We start from the raw sequence: 25,579 nt of genomic DNA, 5'->3' as shown, positions 1-25,579 counted from the left end.
TGGAAGTTATGTTCTTATTACAGGCTAGTTGTGAAATCACAACTAATCAGTTATGACACTTGAGTTGTGATGTCAAAATACCTGATGCATGAGCCAGCACAGAGTAAAATTCCAGCTGTCGAAACACCACTTAATTAAAGATGTGACAAGCTTTTCAAATTCCTTCTTCATAAAATAGTTTTCAAAAGGATTGTGTCCTCCAACGTATTCCCCATCTTGGATGTATTCCATCCAGCTTCAGCTGCTTTGGATTTTTTTTTCCCTCGGCAGAGGGTGCCGTGCGTCGATGTTGTCGAGTCGAGGTCCCTCGGAGGCCTCCGTTGAGGGTGACGTCATCGGGTATATAAGTAGCACACGTGACACCCGTTGGCCTCGGTTCTGTTTTTCCGCAGTATGTGTTGCTTCGGAGACTTGGCACGCCTCGAGTAGTTCTGTGACGCAGTTACTGAAGAATATTCGATATGTCCTCGTCGTCGCCCCCGACTACGACCCTGCATTCGGGATTCAAAAAGTGTAAATCCTGCGGTTCGAAAATGTCCATCACGGACCCGCAACGAGAATGTCTGTGGTGCCTCGGTGAAGGCCACGACATGGAGGCCTGTACAATGTGTCAGGCAATGACAGGAAGGCCTTGCGAGAGAGGAAGGGAAAACTGCAGGTAGGTCGAATACCTGACCGAAAAGCTTCTAGCGTCGAGTCGAGGTCCCGTGAGGAGAAATCTCCTCGACGCGAAAGGCAAAAGCATCGGTCTAGGTCCCGAAGTGGTTCACACCGCTCTTCGTCTTTGACGAAAAAGTCCAAGAAAAGACGCCAACGGTCCCCTTCCACCTCATCCTCGGACGAACCCCCAAAAAGAATTAAATGCCCCACGGAACATTATTCCTCTGAAGAATGGGAAGCATTCAGAATATAAATGATGGAGGTGTTTGAAAAGGCTAAGCCTCGGTCCGAGCCTTCTTCGGAAGCCGGCCGGGAGCGTTACCGTTCCGACACTACTTGCGGGTGATCGAAGGAGAAAGGATCGAGAACCCTCCAGGACACTGAGCAAAAAAGACTGCTCAAGTCGAGTCAACCGTTTGAGGTCAGCGATGCCGTCCGGAACCCGACACACCTCGAAGGGCAAGTCTTCGAAGAGCGTCTCGACGCCCTTGAAGTCAGCTCCGTCGACGACCACTATTTCGTTGGCGCCATCAACGCCTTTGCCGAAGCCCTCAGCCCCAAATATTCCAAAGGCTCCAACTCAGCGAGCAGCTGTCAAAATAACAGCAAATGAGAAGGCTGCAAAGGCTGTAATGCCTTCAGGTTCCACTGATGCACCTCTCCCGGAAAAGGTTTTCAAACCTCTTCCAAGGAAAGAATTTTTCAAATCTTTAAGTTCAATTTTTGAAGAACAGGAGCGGTCTGATGAGGAGAATGTTACTTTTGGACTGCAATATGGCACCCCAAATGTCCCAGAATGCCTGATTTCTGAGGAAATCAGGATGAGGGTGTTAGGCAGAAACCTGTGCAGTTCCCTTAGGGACCACTGCAAAAGCTTAAGACTACAGGTGTTAGCAGTAAACCCAATTGGTAGCAGTCTGTACCACCCAGATTTACCTGGTATCTGTGGCTGAGCAGTCAGACTTCTCTCAAGAACAGTTAGGCAGTATATAGAGTATACACATTAGGGACAAAAATACAGTAGCACAAGCAAACACTGACCAGAGCTTTGGTATAAAAGTATATAATTATTTATTTAAAAACACACTTGTTAAAAAATACACTGGCACTAATATGTCAAGCAAGTTCAAACAGTCACTAGAAATATATACACCTCCCTGATTAATTATTTGACAAGTCTTAGGAAAAGAACACCACTTATTATCAACACAGAGGTGAGCTCTTAACCAAGATGGCACTCCAATAATTATTTAAAAACGGAGAGAAAAGGCAGAAAGCACACAATACCAACACTTTTAACAGAACCACAGCAAGTCAAGAAAGGCAGGGTCTACTGTAGAGCAAAAGGTTCATAGGCCAGGCCCACTCTTGGAGAGAGCAAGGCGGAATGTGCCCAAGATCACACAGTTGAAGTACACTTTAAAAGTCTTTGCAGATAGTTCAAAAAGGCGTTAGATCAGTTCAGAAAAGTTAGTTAACAAGTCCCAGGTCACCACAGGATAGAGAGTCAAGGATTTACGGGACACCTTGAACAGTCTGTTGCAAGGGAGACCAGGCGGGACACAGTACCTGAAATGGTGAGAAAGCTCCAGCGGGGGCAGTTGTTCCTGGTGCTTCGTCCAGGGGAAGAGAAGATCTCGACGTGGAGGAAAGCTGGAGGTCGTTGCACTGCCAGGGAAGAAACCAGCCGCGGAGTTTCCCGGTTAAAAGGTATTACCCTTTAATTCACGGTAGTGATGAAGCGTGGCTATCCGGCCGCCGGGGTGCTTGGCACGGGCGATTCGACCACGAGATGATCCAGGAAGGCGAAAAGAGGGCAAACTGGTTAACCCCACCAGCTCAAGGAAATAGACTCTCCTGGAAGAAGATCTTCTCTGTCGTTGGGAAGTGGTGAGTCGGTTCAGCAGGGCTCCACCGGTGGTGTCGTTGTTGCAGGTCGGCTCAGCTTCTCCCTCTTCGGATTCTTAAGGTCCTGTGGCGACTTCTGAAGTTCCAGTCCCCAAAGCCCTGCTTTTATGCAGAAAACCCCCATTCACCAGTCCTAGCTGTCACTCAAACATGCTAAGTGGTGAGCCGGGCGGCTCACCACTGGGCCAATCACACAAGAGTGCGACTTGAGTTGCCGAGGCAACTCAGTCCAGGGTGCCTATTCCCCCCTCCCACACATCCTGTGGACCCAGACAGAGTGGCACCACTTTTGGAGGCTTCTGTGCAGAGCCCGCCAAAAGTGGAACAAAGGGCTCGACTTGGGTTGGAGTTACAGAGGCGAACACAAACATCATTTTAAAACCGAGTCCTGGCAAAAAGACCCAACCGGGGAATACATTTTAAATAAATAACCCGGCGGTATCTTTAACATTGCACCAAAAAATGGTGCGTTTAAAATGAATGGAAAATTCCATAGGAAATATTCCGGTGGAATATTTCGCGTGGTAACCACTGCCACCAGCCAGAAACTCGACAAGGGGGGACTGGACAGTGCCCCCTTGGAGAACAGACACAGGGGCAATCTAATTGCCCCTACCAGTACTTCCACAATATGATGGTTTGTTCTGGTTCTGTTCACAATTTGAGACTAGTAAAGTCAATGGTGACTTTACATGCCCTGGAAGACAGTAGTCAGTCCCAGGGTATGGAGTCTATGTTTGGGGGTCACTATGACACCCCTTTGTTATTGCACTGAGGGTGCTGTGTAACACACATACCAAAAACACATGAAGCCCTATGGAGTAAAAGACCCCATAGCCCATAAAACACATTACAAAGTCAAAGGGCATTCTCAAATCATGTCTAAGAGTGGGAGTAAAAGAGTCTCACTCTTAGCAGGAGAAAATAAAAATAAACCCCAAAATCCCAAAAATCCAGCAAAGCTGCTGGGGGACTCACTAGGTTTGGGAAATTAGCCTTTACAGAGAATTCTCCCTAACAGAGGGATCTGGTGGAAACCTTGCATAATGTACTTCAACTGAAACAGACTTTGGCAGGCCAGAACCAGGGGAACATGCCAATCCCTCATACAGACAACTAATGACAAAGGTGGTCGAATACTTAGGATGGGTTAGACCACCAACTCAGTTCATCCAGGATGATCTGACCGATATATTGGATCATGGTCCCACCGAAGATCCGATTTTACCCTTCCATATAGCCTTACAAAATAAGGTGGCCAAAAAGTGGGAGACACCAGACTCTCTTCCTCCGGTGAATAAGTCCCTCACTTCAAAATACCGCCCTTCCAGTAGTGACCCCGGCTATCTGTTTAAGCACCCTACCCCTGAGAGTCTGGTGAGCCAGGCAGCCTCAGCTTCAAGTAAGGTGGCAAACCCTTCTATCCCTCTGGATAGGGACGACAAGCATGTGGATGGTTGGGCATGCAAGGTATTTTCAGCTGGGAGTATGGCGTTGAAATTGGCCAAATCCACATGTGCCTTGGCAACATTTTTGTACACTCTGTGGGAGTGCATTGCAATGGCGGCGGAGCACATACCAGAAGGGGATGAAAGGGAAGGATTCCTAGCCATTGTTAAAGATGGAAAGGAGGCCATGCAGAAATCCCTTCAGACTGGTTTGGACATTGCAGATAGTGTGAGCAGGTCCATGGTCACTAACACAGTAATGCGCAGATTTGCGTGGTTACGGAAGTCAGGTTTCGCACCAGACATGCAAAACCGTCTTCTGAACATGCCTTTTGACGGGTCTCACCTTTTTTGGCAACAACTGACGAGAGCCTTGAGAGGTTGCAGACCTCAAAAGCAGCTGCCAAGTCTTTAGGAGCTGCTATTAGGCAACCTCAGCCTTTTTGTGCATCAGGACAATCTTGGACGGGACGATCCTATCGTTACTACTCCTCATATGGAAAGGCGAGCGGAATGGCCAGTCAAAGAGGCCAGAAAAAGGCCACTCGTGGTAGATGAGGAAAACGCGCAAAGTCCGCTCCAGCTGCTGCCTCTTTAACATCAGCGGCTGCAGCAACCGCCACAAAACCACTTTGAGGACCTGCATCACAAGACACCTGTGGGAGGCAGGCTGTCACAGCAGCTACAAGAATGGCGAGCCATTATTTCAGATGTTTGGGCTCTAGAAATAATAGCCCATGGTTACTGCCTTCCTTTTCTAACGCAACCTCAAAGCAATCCACCAGGGAGACGCTCTTTGAAGTTTCCAGACCCGCTCCTACAGCAGGAAGTCTTAACTCTGCCGGAGAAAGGTGCTATAGAACCAGTACCTGTAGCGGAAAGGAACAAGGGATGGTACTCCCCATATTTTATGATCCCCAAAAAGGATGGAGGACTGAGACCCATCTTAGACTCAAGAGGCTTGAACAAGCTCCTCAGGAGATGGTCACTCTTTCTCAGATCCTTCAGGCCCTTCAACTTCAGGATTGGTTGGTGTCATTGGACCTCCAGGATGCTTATTTTCATGTGCCAATTCATTTCAAGCACAGAAAATACCTGAGGTTCGTAGTTGGCGACTCACACTATCCGTGTCGAGTCCTGCCATTCGGGTTGACCTCCGCCCTGAGGGTCTTCACCAAATTAATGGTAGTGATGGCAGCGCACCTCAGGAGAGGGGGGATTCACATATACCCCTACCTAGACGATTGGTGGATCAGGGCGCTTACTGCCGAACAAGCCTTGGATTATCTGAAAGTCACCTGCCACTTCCTCCACAGACTGGGCTTCTCCCTCAATTTCATGAAGTCACAAATGACACCTTCCCAACAGCTCCAGTACATAGGGGCTGTATTAGACACATCCTTGGGAAAGAGCTTGCCTCCCAAGTCGAGGGCTCAAGACATTCTTCAGATGGTTTCCAAGTTCCAAAATGCCCAAAATCTCCAGGCCTATGACGTCTTAAGATTGCTCGGCCTCATGGCATCCTGCATCTTCCTAGTGCCAGAGGCACGCCTGAGGATGATATCCCTTCAATGGGCTCTAAAGACTCAATGGTACCAGTTCTCAGGTCAAATGACAGATCTTCAGATTCCGAACAAGATTCGGCAGGATCATCTGTGGTGGACTTACACAGAGAACATCCTAAAAGGAGAACATTTTTGGCAACCATGGCCGGAGATTACAGTAGTGACGGACGCCTCACTCATGGGGTGGGGTGCTCATGCCAATGATCTGACAATCGGCCGTCGTTGGTCTCCATCGGAGTCCAAACTACACATCAACCTTTTAGAGCTGAGAGCAATCAGACTAGCGCTGAAGGTTTTTCTGCCATCAGTCAGAGGAAAAACATTTCCTGATAATGACGGACAACACCGTGGCCATGCATTATCTAAACAAAAGAGGAGGTGTAGGGTCACTACTTCTGTGCAGAGAGGCGATGCGGCTCTGGTATTGGGCAATTCAAGAAGGAATCTCCTTAACGGCAGTTCATCTAGCCGGGGAGGAGAATTTGACGGCGGATGCTCTGAGCAGGCAGAGCACTGTGTCCCACGAGTGGGATCTTGCTCAAGAAGTCCTTCAAGAGATCTTCACCCTTTGAGGAACCCCTCAAGTGCGAAAGGTATTGCTCAAGGGAATTTCCCCCGAGAGGAGCCCTAGGGGACGCGTTCGTGGTGGAGTGGAATTTCCCACTACTATACGCGTTCCCTCCGATTCCCGTCATTCCTCAGGTCATCAGGAGATTGAGACGGTTCAGAAACCACATGATCCTAATTGCCCCAGATTGGGCCAGGAGAACAAGGTATCTGGACCTTCTAGACATGTCCATCTGTCCTCCGTTACATTTTCCTCAGAGAGAGGACCTTCTCTCACAAACGGAGGGCCAGGTTCTCCAGCCAGATGTCAAGACTCTCAACCTTCATGCTTGGTATTTGAAGGCTGAGATACAAGGATTGGGACCTTCCAGATGACATCATGGAGGTGTTGCTTTCGGCAAGAAGGCCAGCAACAAAATCTCTATACCGTTGCCATTGGAAAAAGTTTTGTAACTGGTGCAGAGAAAAGAATGTTGATCCTTTTCTATGTTCTATCCCGGAAGTCTTGATCTTTCTCTTGTCCCTTTCCATTTTCAAGCGCTCTTCAGAAGAATGTTCCTACTTTAAAATTCGTTTGATAACACAATTCATAAAGGGATTCACTAATGTGTTCCTTCCTTACCCTTTCCAAGTCCCAGTTTGGGACCTTAACCTGGTTTTAATGTTTCTAATGTGTGCCCCTTTTGAACCTTTCCACACTTGTCCATCACGGTTGTTAACATTAAAAACAGCTTTCCTGATTGCTTTAACATCTGCAAGAAGAGTGAGCTAATTGCAGGCGCTGTCTTCTGGGCCATCCTATACTGTGTTCCACAGGGACAGTGGTATTGAGGGTTAAAACCTCGTTTTTGCCTAAGGTTGTGTCTGATTTCCATTTAAATCAGAAAATGATTCTGCCCGCATTCTACCCTCCACCTCATCCCAGTAAGGAGGAGGAAATATTACATAGATTGGATCCGAGAAGAGCTCTAAGCTTTTACTTTTCTAGGCTTTCCAAGCTTAGAGTGAATAATCAACTTTTCATTGGCTACACCGGAAGGAAATTGGGTCAATCGGTGTCAAAACAAACCATATCACGTTGGATTGTGCTTTGCATTTCAGAATGCTACAGATTGGCGGGCAAAGACCCACCAGGAGGCTTAAGGGCCCATTCCACCAGAGGCATAGCTTCTTCCACAGCCCTTCAAAGAGGTGTTCCCATAAAATCTATTTGTGAAGCAGCAACTTGGTCATCACTGCACACCTTTACTAAATTCTATAGTCTGGATGCTTCCCAGACTAAAGAGCTTGCTTTCGGTAAAGCAGTGCTATATTCGGCCATATAATAATCTAAAAAATCTACTCCCGCCTCCAGAGAGTTTTCTACGCTGCTTTGGGAGTCTATCTAAGATGAGGAATACGTTGGAGGACACAATCCATTCGAAGAACAAGTTACTTCCCAAATGGTAACATTCCTTCGACTGGATATTCCTCCAACGTATTCCCCATTGCCCTCCCATCCTACCCCTCTGTAGATTTTCCGGGTTTATTGCCACTTCAACGCTCGCAAGGCTTACACCGGGCTACCTGCACTATCCTTACAACAAAGCAAGAGGAAGAAAAACGGAACTGAGGCCAACGGGGGTGGCGCGTGCCACTTGTAACCCGATGACGTCGCCCTCTACGGATGCCTCCAAGGGACCTCGACTTGACTACATCGACGCACGGCACCCTCTGCCAAGGGAAACATTTTTCCGAAGCAGCTGTAGCTGGATGGAATACATCTAAGATGAGGAATTCTTCTGTGGCGCTTGATAGCCATTAATTGACATGGAATTGTTAGTTGTGCGCTGTTGGAATTTAACACGTAAGCAAGAATCTGCATATTACCGTTTTTAAAGTACAAAATGAAAATGTTGTTTCGATACATTTTATTAAACTGCTTACATTTTTATACCAGAACCTGCATATTAGCTTTTTGTAATCCAAACAGATTCTGAATTTATTAAATAGATCAAATGAAAGATCTTGCATTCGATTAAGCAGGAAGCCAGTTATTAAAGGGGATTACAGCTTGTGGCCATGTATTATAAACAGACTTTCAAACCCAATGTGAAGATAGACGTTGGAAGCGGCTGTAGCATTGGTGATGAGCACAGTGCGTCTTGACCTCAAGCTTACTCATGAGGAGGTTCTGTTGCTCCGAAAAGGCTGCTGGTTTGGACCAGATCATGGCTCTGAAAAACATGAGCCATGAATCCTGAATTGTAATTTCCCGTGGCTGTGCTGAGACTTGAGGCATTCTGTGCTTGTGCTGGACCGAGCTGCTATCTCTGAGCCTACCCGCACGCCTGTATACCGCTTCCCGAGGTAGAGAAGTGGTAGGTAAAGAGTCTTTAATGGGTGCAAGTGCGGTAAAAGAAGCACGTGGAAAAGGCATAGACCTATTGTGGGAGAGGGCCTGGTGAATTACATTACAGTTACTTTTTTTAAATGTTTTTCTTTTTTGATAGTTTGATAACTTGATAATCCGCTCTTGCCCTGACAGCCACCCTAAACCAAATACCTGCTTATAATTGCGGTGTGCAGCTGTTAGCTGGCAAAGGGGAGCGATTTTCCCTTTCCTTCGGGCTCATTCCGTGACTACAAGATAAGGCAGAATCGCCTTGTTATATATAACAGAAAGAAAGACTGTCGGCACAAAAAAGCCTAAGGGTTCCTCAGCGCTTGCACACACACAAAATGAATATGAGGAGACTAGAGGCTGCGGGTTACTGGGAGGCATGGGTATACTGCCTATATACGCCACAGGAGAATCACAGTAAAGCTAAAGGTCCCAGAAACACTGTGCCACAAAAAGTCAAGATTATAATGCCAATTTAGGAGGAAGGATACTGGGTGGGTGGAGGAGGGGGTGAGCGGGAGAGGAGTTGGAAGTTCTGGGGTTATTATAAAATGTCTATGAAGATTGTTTTAATAAAAAAAGATTATAATGCCAATTTGCATTTATTATGAAGAGATTGTCAGTCTGACACGTGTTTCGAGCTATCCAGCTCTTCTTCCGAGGCTTGTGTGATAGCACGACTTGATTCCAAGTCTAGATATAGGCAAAATGCTAAACAGCAACGATTACTCTCTCACCTCGCAGTTGCGGAAAGTACTGGACGAGTTGTGAATTCACAATAGGTTTCCCCTGAGCTCAGTAATTGTTATGCTGTTTAGGCATTTTGACTATATCCCCCCCCCCCAAAAAAGTGAAAAAACAAAACAAAAAAATTCGACCATTTGACCTGTCGACCTTTTGGTGTCGACCATTTGTCCTGTCGACCATTTATTTTCGACCAAATGACCTAGAACCGCCGATGACTTGTTTTTTTTTTTTTTTACTAATTACACACTGGAATGAAAGCAATGTTAGAGGAACTGGGTATCTACGGGGTGGAACAAGGACTACTGATAAACCTGTCAAAAACCAAAGGTATGCTGGTAAGAAGATCCTCGAAGAAGATAAAACAGACCAATGTTAAAAAAATCTCCTGGGGCATGAGTGATTACACGGATACTTACAGATACCTAGGGTTGCAGGTGTCAAATGGGATGGGACACAAGATTATAAAATATAAGACAAAATAAGGAAGGCTAAACATCTTTGGTTGGTCCGGAAGTTTGCAAATGAATATGCAAGCTTCTTCTTTGGGGGGTATATTAGTTCTGTATCAACAGTGGTTTTGTCCGTCGGTGTTGTATGGTTTGGGGGCACTTGGCATAAAAGATGTGAAATGGCTCAGCGTTATTGAGGGGTACTTCTGGTGTACGGTTCTAGTATTACGCAGCACTACCTCGATAGAGTAAATCCGCCTTGAGCTGGGTTTGCTTTCTTTGAAGATGCAGCTGCTGAAACGCAGAGGCAAATTCTTTATCAAAGCTAGAGCATCCACGAAATGTCCCCTCCTTAGGGATCATAGGTGCTAATTTTATTCAGGCAGTTTCGCGCAAAGAGGGTGACTCATACAACACGTTGACAAGAGAGTTGTGGGACATGATAAATTGGTCTCCAGACTTTAAGCAATGTAATTACTACACCACATTAAGGAGGGTTTTCAAAAAAAGGGTTTTAAGATGGACTTGGAGTGAGAACTATGACCACCTGGCTAAAATACATAATTATCCTCAGATAACACAGATGGTGCCTAGGTATATCGTCCCTCAATGTTATCTACTGAAGTGCCCAGACAAATGGGTGCGTAAGTTACGCCTCTTACTCCGCACAAACCAATGACCAGTTTGGGTAACCCATGGGACGCGATGGAGGCTGCCCTTGGAAGAACGTTTCTGCATAATTTGCAAGATACGATCATGCACTGAAATTGTAAAGCACCTTCTAACTGAATGCCCAAGACTAGGCTGTGTATATTTGACAACCCTGGGAAAAATGACACATAACTATGAATCTATAAAAGCATTGGAATGTTGGGCTTACTGCATCAATGTGGATTCTAACACAATACACATAGCACTTTACAGGGTGTGGCAGAAGGTAGCTACATTTCGAAGGGATTGTGTCCTCCGACGTATTCCTCATTTTAGATATCTCCTTCCAGCTCTGCTGGCCTCGGAAAAATTTTTCTCTCTAGAGGGCGCTGCGCGTCGACGTCCTCCGAGTCGATGTACCTCGACAGCCGCCGTGTCGACGTCATCCTGCCTATAAAGGCCGCGCGCAGCGTCCGTTGCTCAGTTCCGTTTTTCCGCGCTTACTCAGTGCCTCGGAATACCGTTGCTCAGTTCTTGTCAGATTAATCCTATTTACCTCGAGTCATTCGATCCGTACTCGATGGCTTCCTCGTCGGAACCGACAACTCCTCGATCCGGCTTCAAAAAATGCAGAGATTGTGGGAAAAAGATGTCGCTGACTGACCCTCACAGAGTTTGTCTGTGGTGTTTGGGAGCTGAACACCATTGTTCGGAATGCGTGGACTGTATGTCCATGACAGCTAAGGCCCTGAAGGATCGTAGGGGGAAGCTGGAGAAAGGTAAGACTTTTAAAGCTTCTTCTTCGTCGACGAAGTCGAGACACTCGTCTCCTCGTCACCATTCGCGCTCCAGGTCTCGGAGTGGGTCTCATCACTCCTCGAGATCGAAGCACTCGAAGAGGAGACGTCGAAGATCCCCTTCTCCGACTTCCTCTTCCTCTGTTTCGCCAAAAAGAATCCCTTGCCCCACGAAACATAGTTCCCGGGCTGAATGGGAGGAATTCCGCAAAAATATGATGAGCGTCTTCGAGAAAGCGGCCACGACCCCCTCGAAGACTGCCGAGAGAGATGCTCTGGTCGAAAGACCCGAAGGTCAAAAACGCCGCGAGTCGCAGTACCCGGCGAAGGAAACCTCTCGAGCGCGTCTCGAACCCTCGAGTAGGACTATGACCTCCAAACCATCCTCGAAGGTTCCGTCGACGAGGGTTCCGTCGACGCCGAGGTCGATGTCTTCGACGCCGTTGTCGAAGGCACCTTCGACACACGGACTCTGTCGACTCGACGCCAGCTTCGACACCGGCGTCGACGCCAAGAAAAGTCACGGTTACGACACACCCAGTGACTATCCCCAGGTCCTCGACGTCGATGGCTTCGAGATTGTCGAGTAGAATTCCAATTCTGTCGAGGTCTTCGAGGCCTCCGCCTTTGTTTTCGACGCCACGTTCGAAGCCTTCGGCGTCGACGACATCGACGTTTTCGAGGCCGATAATGACAAGTTCGGCACCCTCTGCCTTGGAAATGGGATTTACTCCCTTTATGAGTTCAGAACAATTGAGAACTATGTCCTCAATTTTGGAAGAGGGTGAATTGTCTGAACAGGAAGACACATTTGAGTTGCAGGGACCTGTAACCCCAATTAGAGAGGAATTTTCCTCTGAAGAACGCAGGTTAAAGGATCTTCATGATTCCTTACATGAGGCCAAGTGGGTTAGACACTTCCCCTGAGGTGGAGTTTGCTAGGCCAGACCCGGGGGAGCATGCTGAAACCCCCTATAGAACCTTAATGGCCAGGATCACAGAGTTCATGGGGTGGTCTGCACCTTCACAATCTTTCCAACAAGATGACCTCACGGATATTCTTGACAAAGGCCCACAGGAGGATCCTGTGGTGCCTTTTCATAAAGCTCTTCAGAGGAAGATCATGACAAACTGGGAAACCCCAGATGTCGTACCAGCAGTAAATAAAAAACTGTCTACAAAGTACAGGGTATCTTCTACAGACCCGGAGTTTTTGTCTAAACACCCATCCCCAGAAAGTCTGGTGGTACAGGCAGCATCCTCTACCGATGTCAAGACGGCTTATCCTACCGTCCCACAGGACAGGGACGATAAAAAATATGATGCTATGGCAAAGAAAGTCTTTTCAGCATGTAGCATGGCGTTAAAATCTGTTAATGCTACTTGCACCCTTGCTAGGTTCAGCCATACACTTTGGGAGTGTGCTTCTACAGCGGCTGACTGCATCCCGGAGGGAGAAGAAAGGGATGCGTTCCTGAATATTATACAGGACGGTAAAGACGCTATGTGCGAATCCCTCCAGACGGGCATTGATTCGGCTGACAGTATCAGCAGAGCAATGGCGGGAAGTACATCAACCAGGAGATTCGCTTGGTTGAGAAAGTCTGGTTTTGCCCCAGATGTGCAAGCCAGGCTCTTGAACATGCCATTCGATGGCTCTTCTTTGTTCGGGAAAAAGGCGGATGACAGTTTAGAGAAACTGCAAACTTCAAAAGCAGCAGCAAAATCCCAAGGAGCTGCAATCCGTCAGACTCCCTTTCGTCCCACAGGAACATCTGCGAGGGGCAAGTCCTTTCGCTTCTACTCCGCATTCGGAAGAGGTAGAGGACGACCGGCTCAAAGGGGACAAAGAAGAACTACCCGAGGTGGACGGGGTAGATATTCAAAAGCCGCAGCAACAGCAGGTGCCTCTTTACCATCGGCGTCTGCATCAGCCGCCCCAAAACCACTCTGAGGACTTCCCTCACAGGACACCTGTAGGAGGCAGGTTGACTCAACATCTGGCGGTATGGCAGGCTATCACGTCAGATGCTTGGGCATTGGAAACAGTTGCCCAAGGTTACTGCCTGCCTTTCCTACGTATACCTCAGTCATCCACCGGGGATCAGCTCTCAGAAAGCTCCAGATCCGCTCCTCTTGCAGGAAATTTTGGACCTGCTAGAGAAAGGTGCCATAGAACCCGGTACCTGTAGCGGAGAGGAACAAGGGCTGGTATTCCCCTTACTTTCTCATTCCAAAGAAAGACTGAGGACTGAGACCCATCTTGAACTTGCGAGAATTGAACAAATTCCTCAGAAAAGACAAATTCAAGATGGTCACTCTTTCTCAGATCCTCCAGGCCCTTCAGTTCCAGGACTGGTTGGTATCTCTGGACCTTCAGGACGCTTATTTCCATGTGCCTATCCATCTCAAACACAGGAAATACCTGAGGTTCGCAATTGGCAACTCTCACTATCAATTTCGAGTGCTGCCATTTGGGCTGACCTCCGCCCCGAGGGTCTTCACCAAGTTAATGTCGGTAGTGGCTGCAAGTCTAAGGAGGGAAGGGATTCACGTCTACCCCTACCTGGACGATTGGTTGATCAGGGCTGTTTCTTCGGAACAAGCTCAGATCCAGCTAAATCACGTGTGCCACTTCCTTCACAGACTGGGCTTCTCCCTCAATTTAAAGAAGTCACAAATGATACCATCGCAGAGACTCCAGTTCATAGGAGCGATCCTGGACACTTCCCTGGTAAAAGCCTCGCCACCAGAGGTGAGGGCTCAAGATATTCTACAGATGGTTACCAAGTTCCAACATGCCCAACGTCTCCCAGCCTTCGACTTTTTGAGGTTGCTAGGCCTCATGGCATCCTGCATTTTCCTAGTGCCAGAGGCTCGCCTGAGAATGAGATCCCTCCAGTGGGCACTGAGGACTCAGTGGTCACAATTCTCAGGGAGAATGACAGATCTTCTTCAGGTTCCTGGCAGGGTGGCTCGAGACCTTCAGTGGTGGGCCTGTCAGGAGAACATTCTGAAAGGAGAACCGTTTTGGCAACCCTGGCCGGAGATAACAGTAGTCACGGATGCCTCACTCACGGGGTGGGGAGCCCACGCCAACGACTTGACCATCAGCGGTCGTTGGTCTCCATCGGAGTCCAGACTACATATCAACCTGTTAGAGCTGAGAGCCATCAGACTTGCGCTGAAGGCGTTCCTGCCAGCTGTACAAGGGAAGAACGTCCTCATAATGACGGACAACACGGTGGCCATGCATTACCTCAACAAAAGAGGAGGCGTAGGATCACTACCCCTGTGCAGAGAGGCGATGCAGCTCTGGTTTTGGGCAATCCAAGAAGGAATCTCTCTATCGGCAGTTCACGTAGCCGGAGAGAAGAACTTGACAGCGGACGCTCTGAGCAGGCAGAACACAGTCTCCCACGAGTGGGAGCTAGCTCAGGAAGTCCTTCAAGAGATCTTCGCCCTTTGGGGAACCCCTCAGGTAGATCTGTTCGCCACCAGCCTAAACAGGAAATGCGACCTGTTCTGCTCGAGGGAATTTCCCCCGAGAGGAGCTCTGGGAGACGCGTTCATAGTGCACTGGGAGTTTCCGCTTCTGTACGCGTTCCCACCGGTCCCTATCATTCCTCAAATGATCAGGAGGTTGAAAAGATTCCGGCGAACCATGATCCTAATTGCCCCGGATTGGGCCAGGAGAACGTGGTACCCGGACCTTCTAGACTTGTCCATCTGCCCTCCAATTCGACTTCCACTCAGAGAGAACCTACTCTCACAGAAGGGAGGTCAGGTTCTCCATCCAGACATCAAAACCCTCAACCTTCACGCTTGGCTTCTGAAAGGCTGAGGTACAAGGATTGGGACCTCCCTGATGATGTTATGGAGGTGTTGCTTTCGGCAAGGAGGCCAGCAACAAAGTCTTTATACCGCTGCCGTTGGAACAGATTTTGCAGCTGGTGTAGAGAACAGAATATCGACCCTTTTTCATGTGGTACACCAATGGTTTTGTCCTTCCTACTATATTTGGCAAATTCAGGCCTTCAAGTTGGCACCATTAAGAGCTATCTCGCAGCGCTATCCATCTTTAAGCGTACTGCGGAAGAACCATCCTATTTCAAATTACCCTTGGTAATTCAGTTTCTAAAGGGGTTAACCAATGTTTATCCCCCAAGACCATTCCAAGTTCCCCTATGGGATTTAAACTTAGTACTAACTTTCCTGATGGGCACACCTTTCGAACCTCTCCATTCTTGTTCGTTAAGATTCCTTACCCTTAAAACTGTTTTATTAATAGCACTTACATCTGCTAGAAGGGTGAGCGAATTACAAGCTCTTTCTTGTAAACCCCCTCACACAATATTTCACAAAGACAAAGTTGTCCTGCAAGTGAAGCCTAATTTCCTCCCAAAGGTGGTTTCTGAATTCCATATCACTCAGAAGATTACCCTACCATCTTTCTATCCTCCTCCTCACCCGGGGAAAGAGGAAGAGAGGTTACACAGGCTAGACCCTAGGAGGGCTTTAAGTTTTTACATCAGTAGACTAGCCAGGATAAGACAGGCAGACCAGCTGTTTGTAGGTTACGCAGGTCACAAGCTGGGGTTACCAATAACTAAGCAGACCATTTCCAGATGGATCATTCTAGCCATTCTGGAATGTTATAAACTGGCAGGGAAAGAGCCCCCTCAAAACCTTAGGGCTCATTCGACCAGAGGTATTGCAGCTTCATCGGCCCTCAAAAGAGGCGTGCCGGTTAAAGACATCTGTGCGGCCGCTACATGGTCGTCTGTCCATACCTTTACACGTTTTTACAATTTGGATTCCTCCTCCAGTCAAGAGACTAGGTTTGGAAGGGCTGTACTGCATTCTATTCATCAATAGAAGACAGCGTGAATTAAGTACTCCCTCCTCCGATAATAGAATACTGCTATGGGAGCCTATCTAAGATGAGGAATATGTCAGAGGACACAATCCCTTCGAAGAACAAGTTACTTCTTACCTTGTAACGTTCTTTCGACGGGATGTTCCTCCAACGTATTCCTCATCGACCCTCCCATCCATCCCCGCAGTTCTACTTCCCTTGTTGTTGCAGCTTACGCTCCTTCAGGGTGATTAGTTTAGTCCAGAAAGTATTATTGTGGGCTACAAAACGGAACTGAGCAACGGACGCTGCGCGCGGCCTTTATAGGCAGGATGACGACGTCGATACGGCGGCTGTCGAGGGACATCGACTCGGAGGACGTTGACGCGCAGCGCCCTCTAGAGAGAAAAAATTTTCCGAGGCCAGCAGAGCTGGAAGGAGATATCTAAGATGAGGAATACGTCGGAGGAACATCCCGTCGAAAGAACGTTACAAGGTAAGAAGTAACTTGTTCATCTGAAGGAGAATGGCCAATAGGCGAAGAAAGAGAAAACGGAGATGAGGAATGCGAAACAGCTGAATGCCAATTATTTTAGGAATATAGCCATAGGTTCATGGTTTTTAGGATTTTTGAATTTTTAGGAATTTTTTAAACATTCTGTCACTTGTGAAAAGGTCACTATGTTGTTGATTCAATGCAGTGATCAGATACATTTTGGTAATAATGAACTGGAATTTAAAGTTAAATGGAGGCTGTCAGTTTCAAATATATTATATTTGCATGTTTGTTATTTTTTATATGATTCTTATTGCGTTATTTAATATCAATGAAATGTTTGTTTAATTTTAGTATTGTAAAAGTTTCATTTAAACTAAACCCAATAAATATTATTATTGTTATAAGGAATAAAATACCTTCTACCGTACGTAAAGAGGAAATTTGCAAGTCACCTCAAGAAACTAGACTTTTGGCCTTGTTGTTCTATTTCTTCACGGAACTCCTTTGTGACTTATATTATCCTTATAACTTACGGTATGGGGTACTTCCCAAATATTATATGTACTGTATTTGTGTGTGTGTAAGTGTATTGGCCGAATTGTACCTTGATAGCAGACCTCCCAAGAGTGAAGCTAGGGTCCTCTGCAATACTACGATTGAGAGTATTTTGGAAATGCTTAGTGGGCACCCTGTTATTAGACCAGTACTGGCTGGTCAGGCCTTCTAAACCATTCATTGCACCAAACCTCTCGAAACCTGGTAAATTACTTCAACTACCCGTACACCAGTTTTCAGCTTTTCATTTTACTGTCTATCGAAAAATTAGCATTAAATTTTGTAGTTTTCTCCCTGTATTCCTGAAATCAATACGTTTTGAGTGTCTGAGCTTACTCAATGGATAGGCCTTATATTTTTAGTTATCAGGCTGATATTCACTCCATAGTGTATCTTTTACTGAATGTCAACCTTTTTTTTCTTTTTATTAGGAAACTGCTGATCAATTAAAAAAGACAAGTCTCCATGTTGCAAAGAGTGTCCTCAATAACCAGCATATTTCAAAAATGCTGGACAAATACCTGAAGGTATGTTTTGACTCATTTGAGGTTCAAGTTTACAAATAACTTTTGGAATTGATTTTAAAAAAAAAAGATAATTGTAGTGTCATTAATTTGTAGACTGTCGCAAAGGTCAGATGTCTGTTATTTGGAGCATTTTATAGTGGCTCGTCTTTAGGAGGATCCTTCTCGTTTCAATGCTAAGCTGCTAAACGCCAGTTACCTACATTATTATTGAGATAATGTGTTTAAATAATGGTCACAATCCATAATTGTACTTCACACTATAGAACATCATCCCCATCAGATGAAATTAAAATATGTCTTCAACCATGCATTTGCAGGACACCATTCTGTTCCCTCAGAGATGCACCAAAGTTGAAATATGCTCTTGAATTTATACACTTCTCTAAATATATTGCTTCTTTGCTCCGTCCCCTTTTCTCCATAGTTATGGGATATGTGAGAAACCTAGGGATTTTCTCCCATTAAGATTGCGAGAGTCCTCTATTCATGTGCCCAGCGGAGGGCCATCGTTCTTGGATCCCAACCCTGGGGGTGGACGAACGAGGGAGAATCACCTGGGTAGGAGAGTCTGGGGTTGCACTCAGGAGAGTACCCTAGGAGAGATGCGGTATTCCAACAGGACGATAGGTGAAGAGATCCCAGAAGCCTTCATTGGTTATGCAGGTCCCAATGTCCCTAACCGAAGAGAGAGACCAACAGTTCATCCTAGAACAAACCCCGGAAAAGGGGAAAGCAAGGTAAGACACATACATAACCTCAATCCCAACACTACTTTGTCCTTCCTTAGTTTAGATCATGGGAAGTGTTATACAGACCTGTGCTTGCATGTGTGTAGCATAGGGGATAATCACCTTTTGAAGGGAATCCCCCTATCCTTTACCAATCACCTTGCAATAATATAGCCTGTAAATATCAATTCCCATCTTGCCTTGACTCCCCTTCCCCAGTTTCAAAAAGTACTGGGACGAGGAAGGGTTTATAGTGATAACACCGAATTGTAAAATCTCGAAAAAAAAAATCTCGAAAAAAAAAGGCCGAAAAAAAAAAATAGCTAATTTTTTTTGACGTTTTTTTTTCGAAATGGGGGGGTTCCCCCCCAACCCCCCTTTTTTCGATTTTTTTTTTATTTTAACCCTATTTTTTACTTACCTGACCCCAAAAACACATATAAATAAATAAATAATTCGATATTTTTTTCGAGATTTTTGTCATTCGGTATTATTTTTTCGGCCTTTTGACTGACCACCACGAGGAAGATTTCCCCTTTAGTTAAGATGGGAAGGCAGTGAGAGGCTTACTATTACTTGCGCCCATTGAATTGTCCCACTAATAGAATCAAGCAGAATCGGGAACTCTACACTAATCATTCACACCTGACTCACTAGGAACTATAAAAGGTGTGGTTCTGCAAAGTTGAAATGGCTAGCTGGGGAGTCCTACTGGACTAGAGAAGCCAAGGAGCTGGAAGCTGCAGAAAGAAGGATCTGGAGGAGAACGGCGTGTGGCGACGCTGGCCCGGTGTTTGTGTGGGGCTGCAGTGTGGTTAGGGAGTCGTGTCTCCAGAGAGCGAGAGCGAGGCAGCCGGTATCCTGCTGGCGGTGTCCGTGTAATTGCTTGTTCCCTTGGCCCGTTTGCCGGGCTCAAGGGTGTCTGAAGGGCAAGTGGTGAGACCCTGACCTTGACCCAAAGCATCCATGAGAGACTGCTCGCCAGCGCTACGCTACCCAGTGAGTTTCGAATGAGGGATAGAGAAACTCTGGAGCATGCTGGTGGCTGGAGCAGGCAAGGGAGAATAGCCAGATTTGGAAAGTGGCATGGAGCGGAAATGACAGTCTAAAGAAACAGAGTAAGAAAGAAGAAACAAGGAAACGGGAACGGAGGAGAAAGCCTGCTAGTAGCACACAAGGAAGAAAAAGGCACACTAGTGGCGCAGAAGTAAAAGCAGTCCAGAGTAAAAGAAAAGGGTGAGAGCCACCCGGAAAGAAGGAAACTAGTGCAGGTGTGCACAGAAGAGTGAAAGAAGTGTGCAAGAGGCAGGTGCATTTGTGCACGGCAGGAGGGGAGCGTGCAAGAGGCACAACACCAAGAGGGTAAAGGAAGGTGCAAGTGTGCACGACAGAGAGAAAGACAATGACGGTGCAAGTATGCAAGACAAAGTGAAAGGAACACAGATTGATGAATATAAAAAGTACAAAGAGAGGGTCAAAGGATCAGAGTGGTCGCACTTAGGAAAAGCAAAGAGCCTGGCATTTTCGAAAGCTTCTGATTCTACCCCATGAAAGAATTGCATGTGATAGAAACTGTATATAAGGAAAAGGTACATTCTGCCAAGCTGAACTGGGGAAGGGAACCCCAAGGAACCCAAAGACGCTGAAGGTATTTGAAACCACTGCAAGAGCTCTGTGGAGAAGGTCTTAAGAACAGCCCTTTTTGATCCAACTCATTTTTGTGACAATGGCCAAACTACACCTGGCGAGAAGACCATCTGAAACAACTTTGGTTTCCAATTTTCTGTTGAACCACTATTTTCCTTTATAAAGACGTCCTGTCACGTTTTTGTAAAGAGTTAGGACAAGCATAGGTTTATACACAGACAGACTTTTCTTTTAAACTATTAGACATCAGTTACGGGAACCTTCCCTTTTAGAGTTATGGCCAGTCGGGCATTACACCAACCCAAGAACCTCAGTAAATAAAGGTTTTGAACTAACACCTTTGAGTCTCTGTCTCTCTTGATACCATGTCTGTGTCACAGATGTCATCCCCTGAAAAGAGACTGCACCCCACGGCATGTCGCACAGCAGCATTTTCATTTACAGAATACAAGCAGGGATGATGTACACTCACATGATTGGTTTTCTTTATTTTGTAAATTGAATTTTATTAATTTTCAACACAACCAATACAACGCAATAACTCAAACCAACATTAGGGCGAGGTCCTCCACAGAGAATTATGTTGTTGCAACTTTCCCTTCAAAACTCCCCTCCCCCGAGTGAGTCCACGCCCTTGTGTCTGAAATTCCAAACTGCGCACATTTAACCCAATGCCTGAGCGGACCCGGGATCTATTGGTCGACCCCACTGCAGCCCATTATGTGCACCTATTGTTCATTCAATACCAGGCCACGTCTTACTTTATAATCCCTACGCCCTCCTCTACCTCACACAAGTGTTACAGAATTGTTGCCACTCGGCCTCTACGGACGCTCCTCCTTCATGAATCGTCTCAGTAATCTTTTCCATCAAATAAATCTCCTTTGCTGTATTGGACCATTCTCTCAGAATGGGAAGGGATGTCCTCCTCCAGTACCTAGCACGACAAGCTTGAGCTGCAAGAAGAAGAAAATGCACCAACGGGGAGGAGGCGTGCCATTAGTCCCCCAGTTTCTCTAGACCAAATAAAACCAACAGTGGGTCAAGCCTGAGCGCTCCCCGTCCCCAGCGCCTTGATCCAATCCAGGACCTCGGCCCAGTATACCTGTGCCAGTAATTAGCCATGTTAGCACATCCGTGCCAGCATTGGGGCTCACTGAGGGAAACATCTTAGAGAAGCGCGTCGGGTCGTGCTGCCAGCAATGCAATAACTTCACGGCATGGAGCTTATATTGGCATGATATAGACATCTTAAAAGCCCTCCTGCACATCTGTTGCCACAGATGCTCGTCCAGTTCCACACCCAGGTCCCTCCTCCACCTACAACTCACCCCTTGGTTCCAACAAAGCCCCGTAAAGACGGGAGATGAGGCCTTTCATTTCCGTATGCCCATCCAGGACCTTTTCCACCGGCATGAGGTCCCTCTGTATTTGCTCCTTCCACTTTTCCGCTGTAAAAATTCCCTTTTAGCCTAAGATACAAAAGCACTGATAATTTACCTATACCCCTTCCAAGTCCTGGATACTTATAAATTCTCCTCCCTTCCACAGTTGGCCCACTCTGGCGAGCCCTCCCTCGAACCATGACTGGTACTTCGCAACCTCCGTTATGCTATCCCTTTCAGGGGGGAGGGGCCCAAATATGACTCATCTGAGATGGCCACGTGCCCTCCCAGCCATGCTCAACATCTCCCAGTGGACCCCAAGTATTGGGTGTTCTCGAATTTGCCTCTGGAGCCTCCCCCTTGGGATACAAAGCCATTCCCCCACAGTTGTAGGGAGCGTGTGTTGGTTTTCCCGGTAAACCCACTGTCTTCCCGGGTCCTCCCTCAAATGAGGGACCATTGCTCTAAGTTGTGCAACCCTATAATACATCAGGCATATTAACGTCCAATATCCATCCCAGGGTTTCTGATTCTGCCAAATGAATTTCAGTATACGGGACTTGGCCTCTTTCAGCAGTATCTCTGGAGCGCGGACTGGCCGCATTTTAAACAAGTACAATACTCTTGGGAGGAGGTTCATTTTTATAGCATTAAGCCTCCCCATCCACGCGAGATGTCTCTTACCACAGGACATCATTTCTGCAAATAGTTTGTCAAAGGGGGGAGGTAGTTGGCGCCACCTAAGTCCTCCCCTAGTTTAATAATAGTAACTCCCAAATATATAATGCTGTTGCACTGTATCTGTAGACCCAGGAGTCTAAGCACCTCGACATCTCTGAGCCTGTCTGCCACAAAGGGAAAAAGCACTGACTTCCCAGTATTGACTCTGAAGCCTGAGAACTGCCCACATTCCTCAATTATTGACAGAGCTGCGGGTATAGGGCTGGTGTGGCTCACCAGGTGCAGCAGCACATCGTCCGCATAGAGCCCCAAATTAAATTCCCTCCTGCCCACCTTCATGCCATCCGCAACCGCTCTGCCGGTCTGCCCACCTCCACTGTCAATGCGAATAAGAGGTGAGAGAAGGGGCAGAACAGTCTCGTCCCCCTCTACAAAGGGAAGGTTCCCGAAAGTCACCCATTAACGGTCACCCGTGCCGCATATAGTGCCCTTATCACCTAAGGAACTAATCACCAAACCCACATTTCTGTTATACCCCATATGGGAACCTCCAATCAACCCAATCGAAAGCCTTCTCGGCGTCAAGTGCCACCAGGACTGAATTACCCTCCCTCCCCAATGAGGCCTCCATTAGGTGTAATGTTTTACGCAAGGTATCGGGCACTTGTCTACCCTGAATGAACCCCACTTGGTCCGGGTGGACCAATTTCGGCATAAGACACTCCATCCGTGTGGTCAGTACTCTGGTAAAAATGCTAGCGTCCACTTTAAGGAGAGAGATGGGTAGGTACGACTTTTAGCTTTCTGGGTCCCTCCCCTCCCTTGGTATGACTGTTATCAACGCCCTCCCAAAAGATGGAGGAGCCCTCCCTGTATCCAAAATGTTATTAAATAATTTCGCCAGATGTTGGCCGAGAGATCCCACAAATGTTTTATAGAACCCAAACTGTGTACCCGTCGTCACCCGGTGCCCTCCCAGACCTTAACCCCCCGATTGCCTTCAGAACTTCTTACTGGATAATTTGCTTCTCCAGCGCACTATTCACACAACCCAGAAGTGTCGAGAGGGATAACTCCCCCATGTACCTATGCAATTCGTCATCCTCCTTCTCTCCCTCCAACCCGTAGAGAGGCCCGTAGAAGGCAGCAAATTCCTGTACCACCTCCCCCGCTAGGGAGCGTAGCCACCATCCGCATCCCTGACTACTGACACCGACCTCTCTGCCCGTTGACCCGCTGCCAACAAGGCATCGGCCTTGTCCCCCTTCTCATAATATTTCTGTTTCAGGAACTGCAGGCCAGCTATTACCTTCCCCACCTCTAGGTCTTTCAACTCCTGACACTTCTCTCTTGCAATTTCAAATCCTCTTCCCTCTCTCCTACCCCTTGCCTTCTAACTTCGCTAGTTTACGGATCTCCCCCCTAAATTTCTCCACCAGAAGGGTCCTTACTCTCTTCTTGGAGGCACCCTCCCGAATGAGGAGGCCCCTCGAGGTCGCCTTAGCCGCATCCCATGTTATACCAAGTTCATCCTCCCCCGTGTCATTAAAGCGAAAGAACTCTTCAATTGCCACCTTCATTTGTCTTGCAAAGACAACATCCTTCAACAGGACGTCATTGCATCGCCAGAGCGAGTGTCGAGGCCTCAGTCCCGTCAAATCTATGCCCATGGCACCCATGTCGTTGTCCGACCAACTAATCGGAGTGGTCGCTGGTGGAAACCCTATCGGCCTCTCTGATGTATGAACCAATAATCGATCCTCCTTCGAGAACCATGAACAGGGGAGAAGAATTTAAAACCCTTTTCCACCGGGTGAAGTTCCCTCCATGCGTCTATCAACCCCTGGTCAGACATATAGCCCAGAAGTCCTCCCTCGCACTGCCCCTACCCACCTCTCCTGAGGACCTGCCCTCAACTATGAACCAAGGCCCGGTCTGCCCACATGATGAAATCTCTCCTCCCCCCAGTAACGGTCTACACGCTCCAATATCTACCGCATGGTCTCCTGTAAAAACTGCATCTGTCCTACATTCGGGCAATATATAGAAGCAATGGACACCCGTACTCCATAAATGGCCCAGTGATCAACAGAGCCCTCCCGTCAGACCACCAGGTCTGTCATTCGTGTTCGCCAATTGAAAATAATGCCTACTCCTTCCCTCTTGGAGGGGCCAGAGGCACAATAAGCCTGTCCAACATGGGCTCCCGGAATCCACCTTTCCTCCCCTTGAATCAGCCTTGTCTCCTGCACCAACAGAACATTGATATCACAATTTCGAATTTCCCTCCCCAACAGTGAGCCCTTAGTGTGTGAATTCAAACCCTTAACGTTCAGGGTCCCCAGTCCAAGTGCCTCGGCCCGGCCCACGATATCAGGATATGCCATTGTGTGCCTCGTCTCCTTCCTGGCCTTCATTCAGTGCCTCACCCTTAAAGACCTGGAGCACCTGTTGTGCCTCCTGACCTCTGGTCACACGATAGTCTGCTTCTCCTATCTTCAATGACAGGGCAAATGGGAAGGACCAATGGTACCTAATGCCCATTTCAGTCAGCCACTGTGTGAGGGGGCGGCAGTCTCAGCAGCATGACAAAGTGAGACCCGACAGGTCCTGGAACACTCTGATTATGTCTCCCTTATATTGGAAACTCCCCAGACGCTTCGCTTTCTCCAGGACCTCCATTTTTTTATCTGTACCTTAGGAAGCAAACTTCTATTGATCTTGGGCCCTTTCAATTGAACCTCCTTGCCTCCTTGAGCCAGGCGAGGCAAGAGTTCCCCCACTGTAACATTGCTTCTGCCAATTTAGAGTCTGTGGCCAAGCTCAGACCGATCCGCTTACCATGGATCCACTCCTGTGCAGCACATGGGGCAGTGCTACTAAAGTCCACCTCTCTCACTGTCTGCTCTGGGACTGAATACCAGGACTGGTACCTGCTTCTCTGTGCGCCGATACCAAACAAAGTCCATCCTCTCTATGGCCCCTCTTTACGGGGCGTCCCCGCTGCACTGTGCTGGGCTCGTGTGTGCCTGAATGCACAATGGCACTCCGGTGTTCCCTGGCCACCTACTGCTTACTCTGTGCATGAAAGTGTTCACCAAGCTGGGCCCGGGTCTTCTTTAGTACAGAGTCCTAGGAGCCACCTGAATCCCCCATGCAGTCTTCCAATGGAGCCTGGGGCGCTGCAGGGTCTCCGGTGGTTCAGCACTTAACAGGGGAGGGAAGGGCCACCTTGCTCCTAGATCCCCGTTGTGCAACCTGGAGCCTCAGCGGTAGCCCGGCACGCTCTTCGGGCTGGAGCCCTATGACGCCTCCTCCTCCTTACCTCCGGGCATCGCACTGCAACAGCTTCTCCACGGTTGTGTCCTTCCATGCCACCGGGCTAGAGGGGGCGGCCAGCCTGGTCCGGATTTCAGCCTCAAAGTTCCCTGCTGCTTGGCTGGGCCTGCCCAGACACCACACACCGGGCACAGCAGGGCCTCGCAGGGCCTCAGGAAGGGGGTCAGGCACGCTCCGATGGGGGA

The 25,579-nt window shown here is 47.6% G+C and overlaps 1 protein-coding gene across 6 annotated transcripts in view; it reads left to right on the top strand.

Annotated features, from left to right (window-relative positions):
• Positions 1–25,579, top strand: part of AKAP8 (A-kinase anchoring protein 8) — a 1,455,819-nt gene that overhangs the window by 1,370,206 nt on the left and 60,034 nt on the right. For all 6 annotated transcript variants that reach the window (XM_069603890.1, XM_069603889.1, XM_069603892.1 and 3 more), the window contains one exon: positions 17,519–17,614. In XM_069603890.1, the coding sequence (XP_069459991.1) occupies positions 17,519–17,614 (96 nt within the window). The remainder of the gene's footprint in view (positions 1–17,518; positions 17,615–25,579) is intronic.

The sequence above is a fragment of the Ambystoma mexicanum genome, chromosome 3q (assembly GCF_040938575.1).
Source record: "Ambystoma mexicanum isolate Mex_15411 chromosome 3q, UKY_AmexF1_1, whole genome shotgun sequence".
NCBI classification, from domain to species: Eukaryota; Metazoa; Chordata; class Amphibia; order Caudata; family Ambystomatidae; genus Ambystoma; species Ambystoma mexicanum.
The sequence above is the reverse complement of the archived record's forward strand: the minus strand, read 5'-3'. Positions and strand labels throughout refer to the sequence as shown.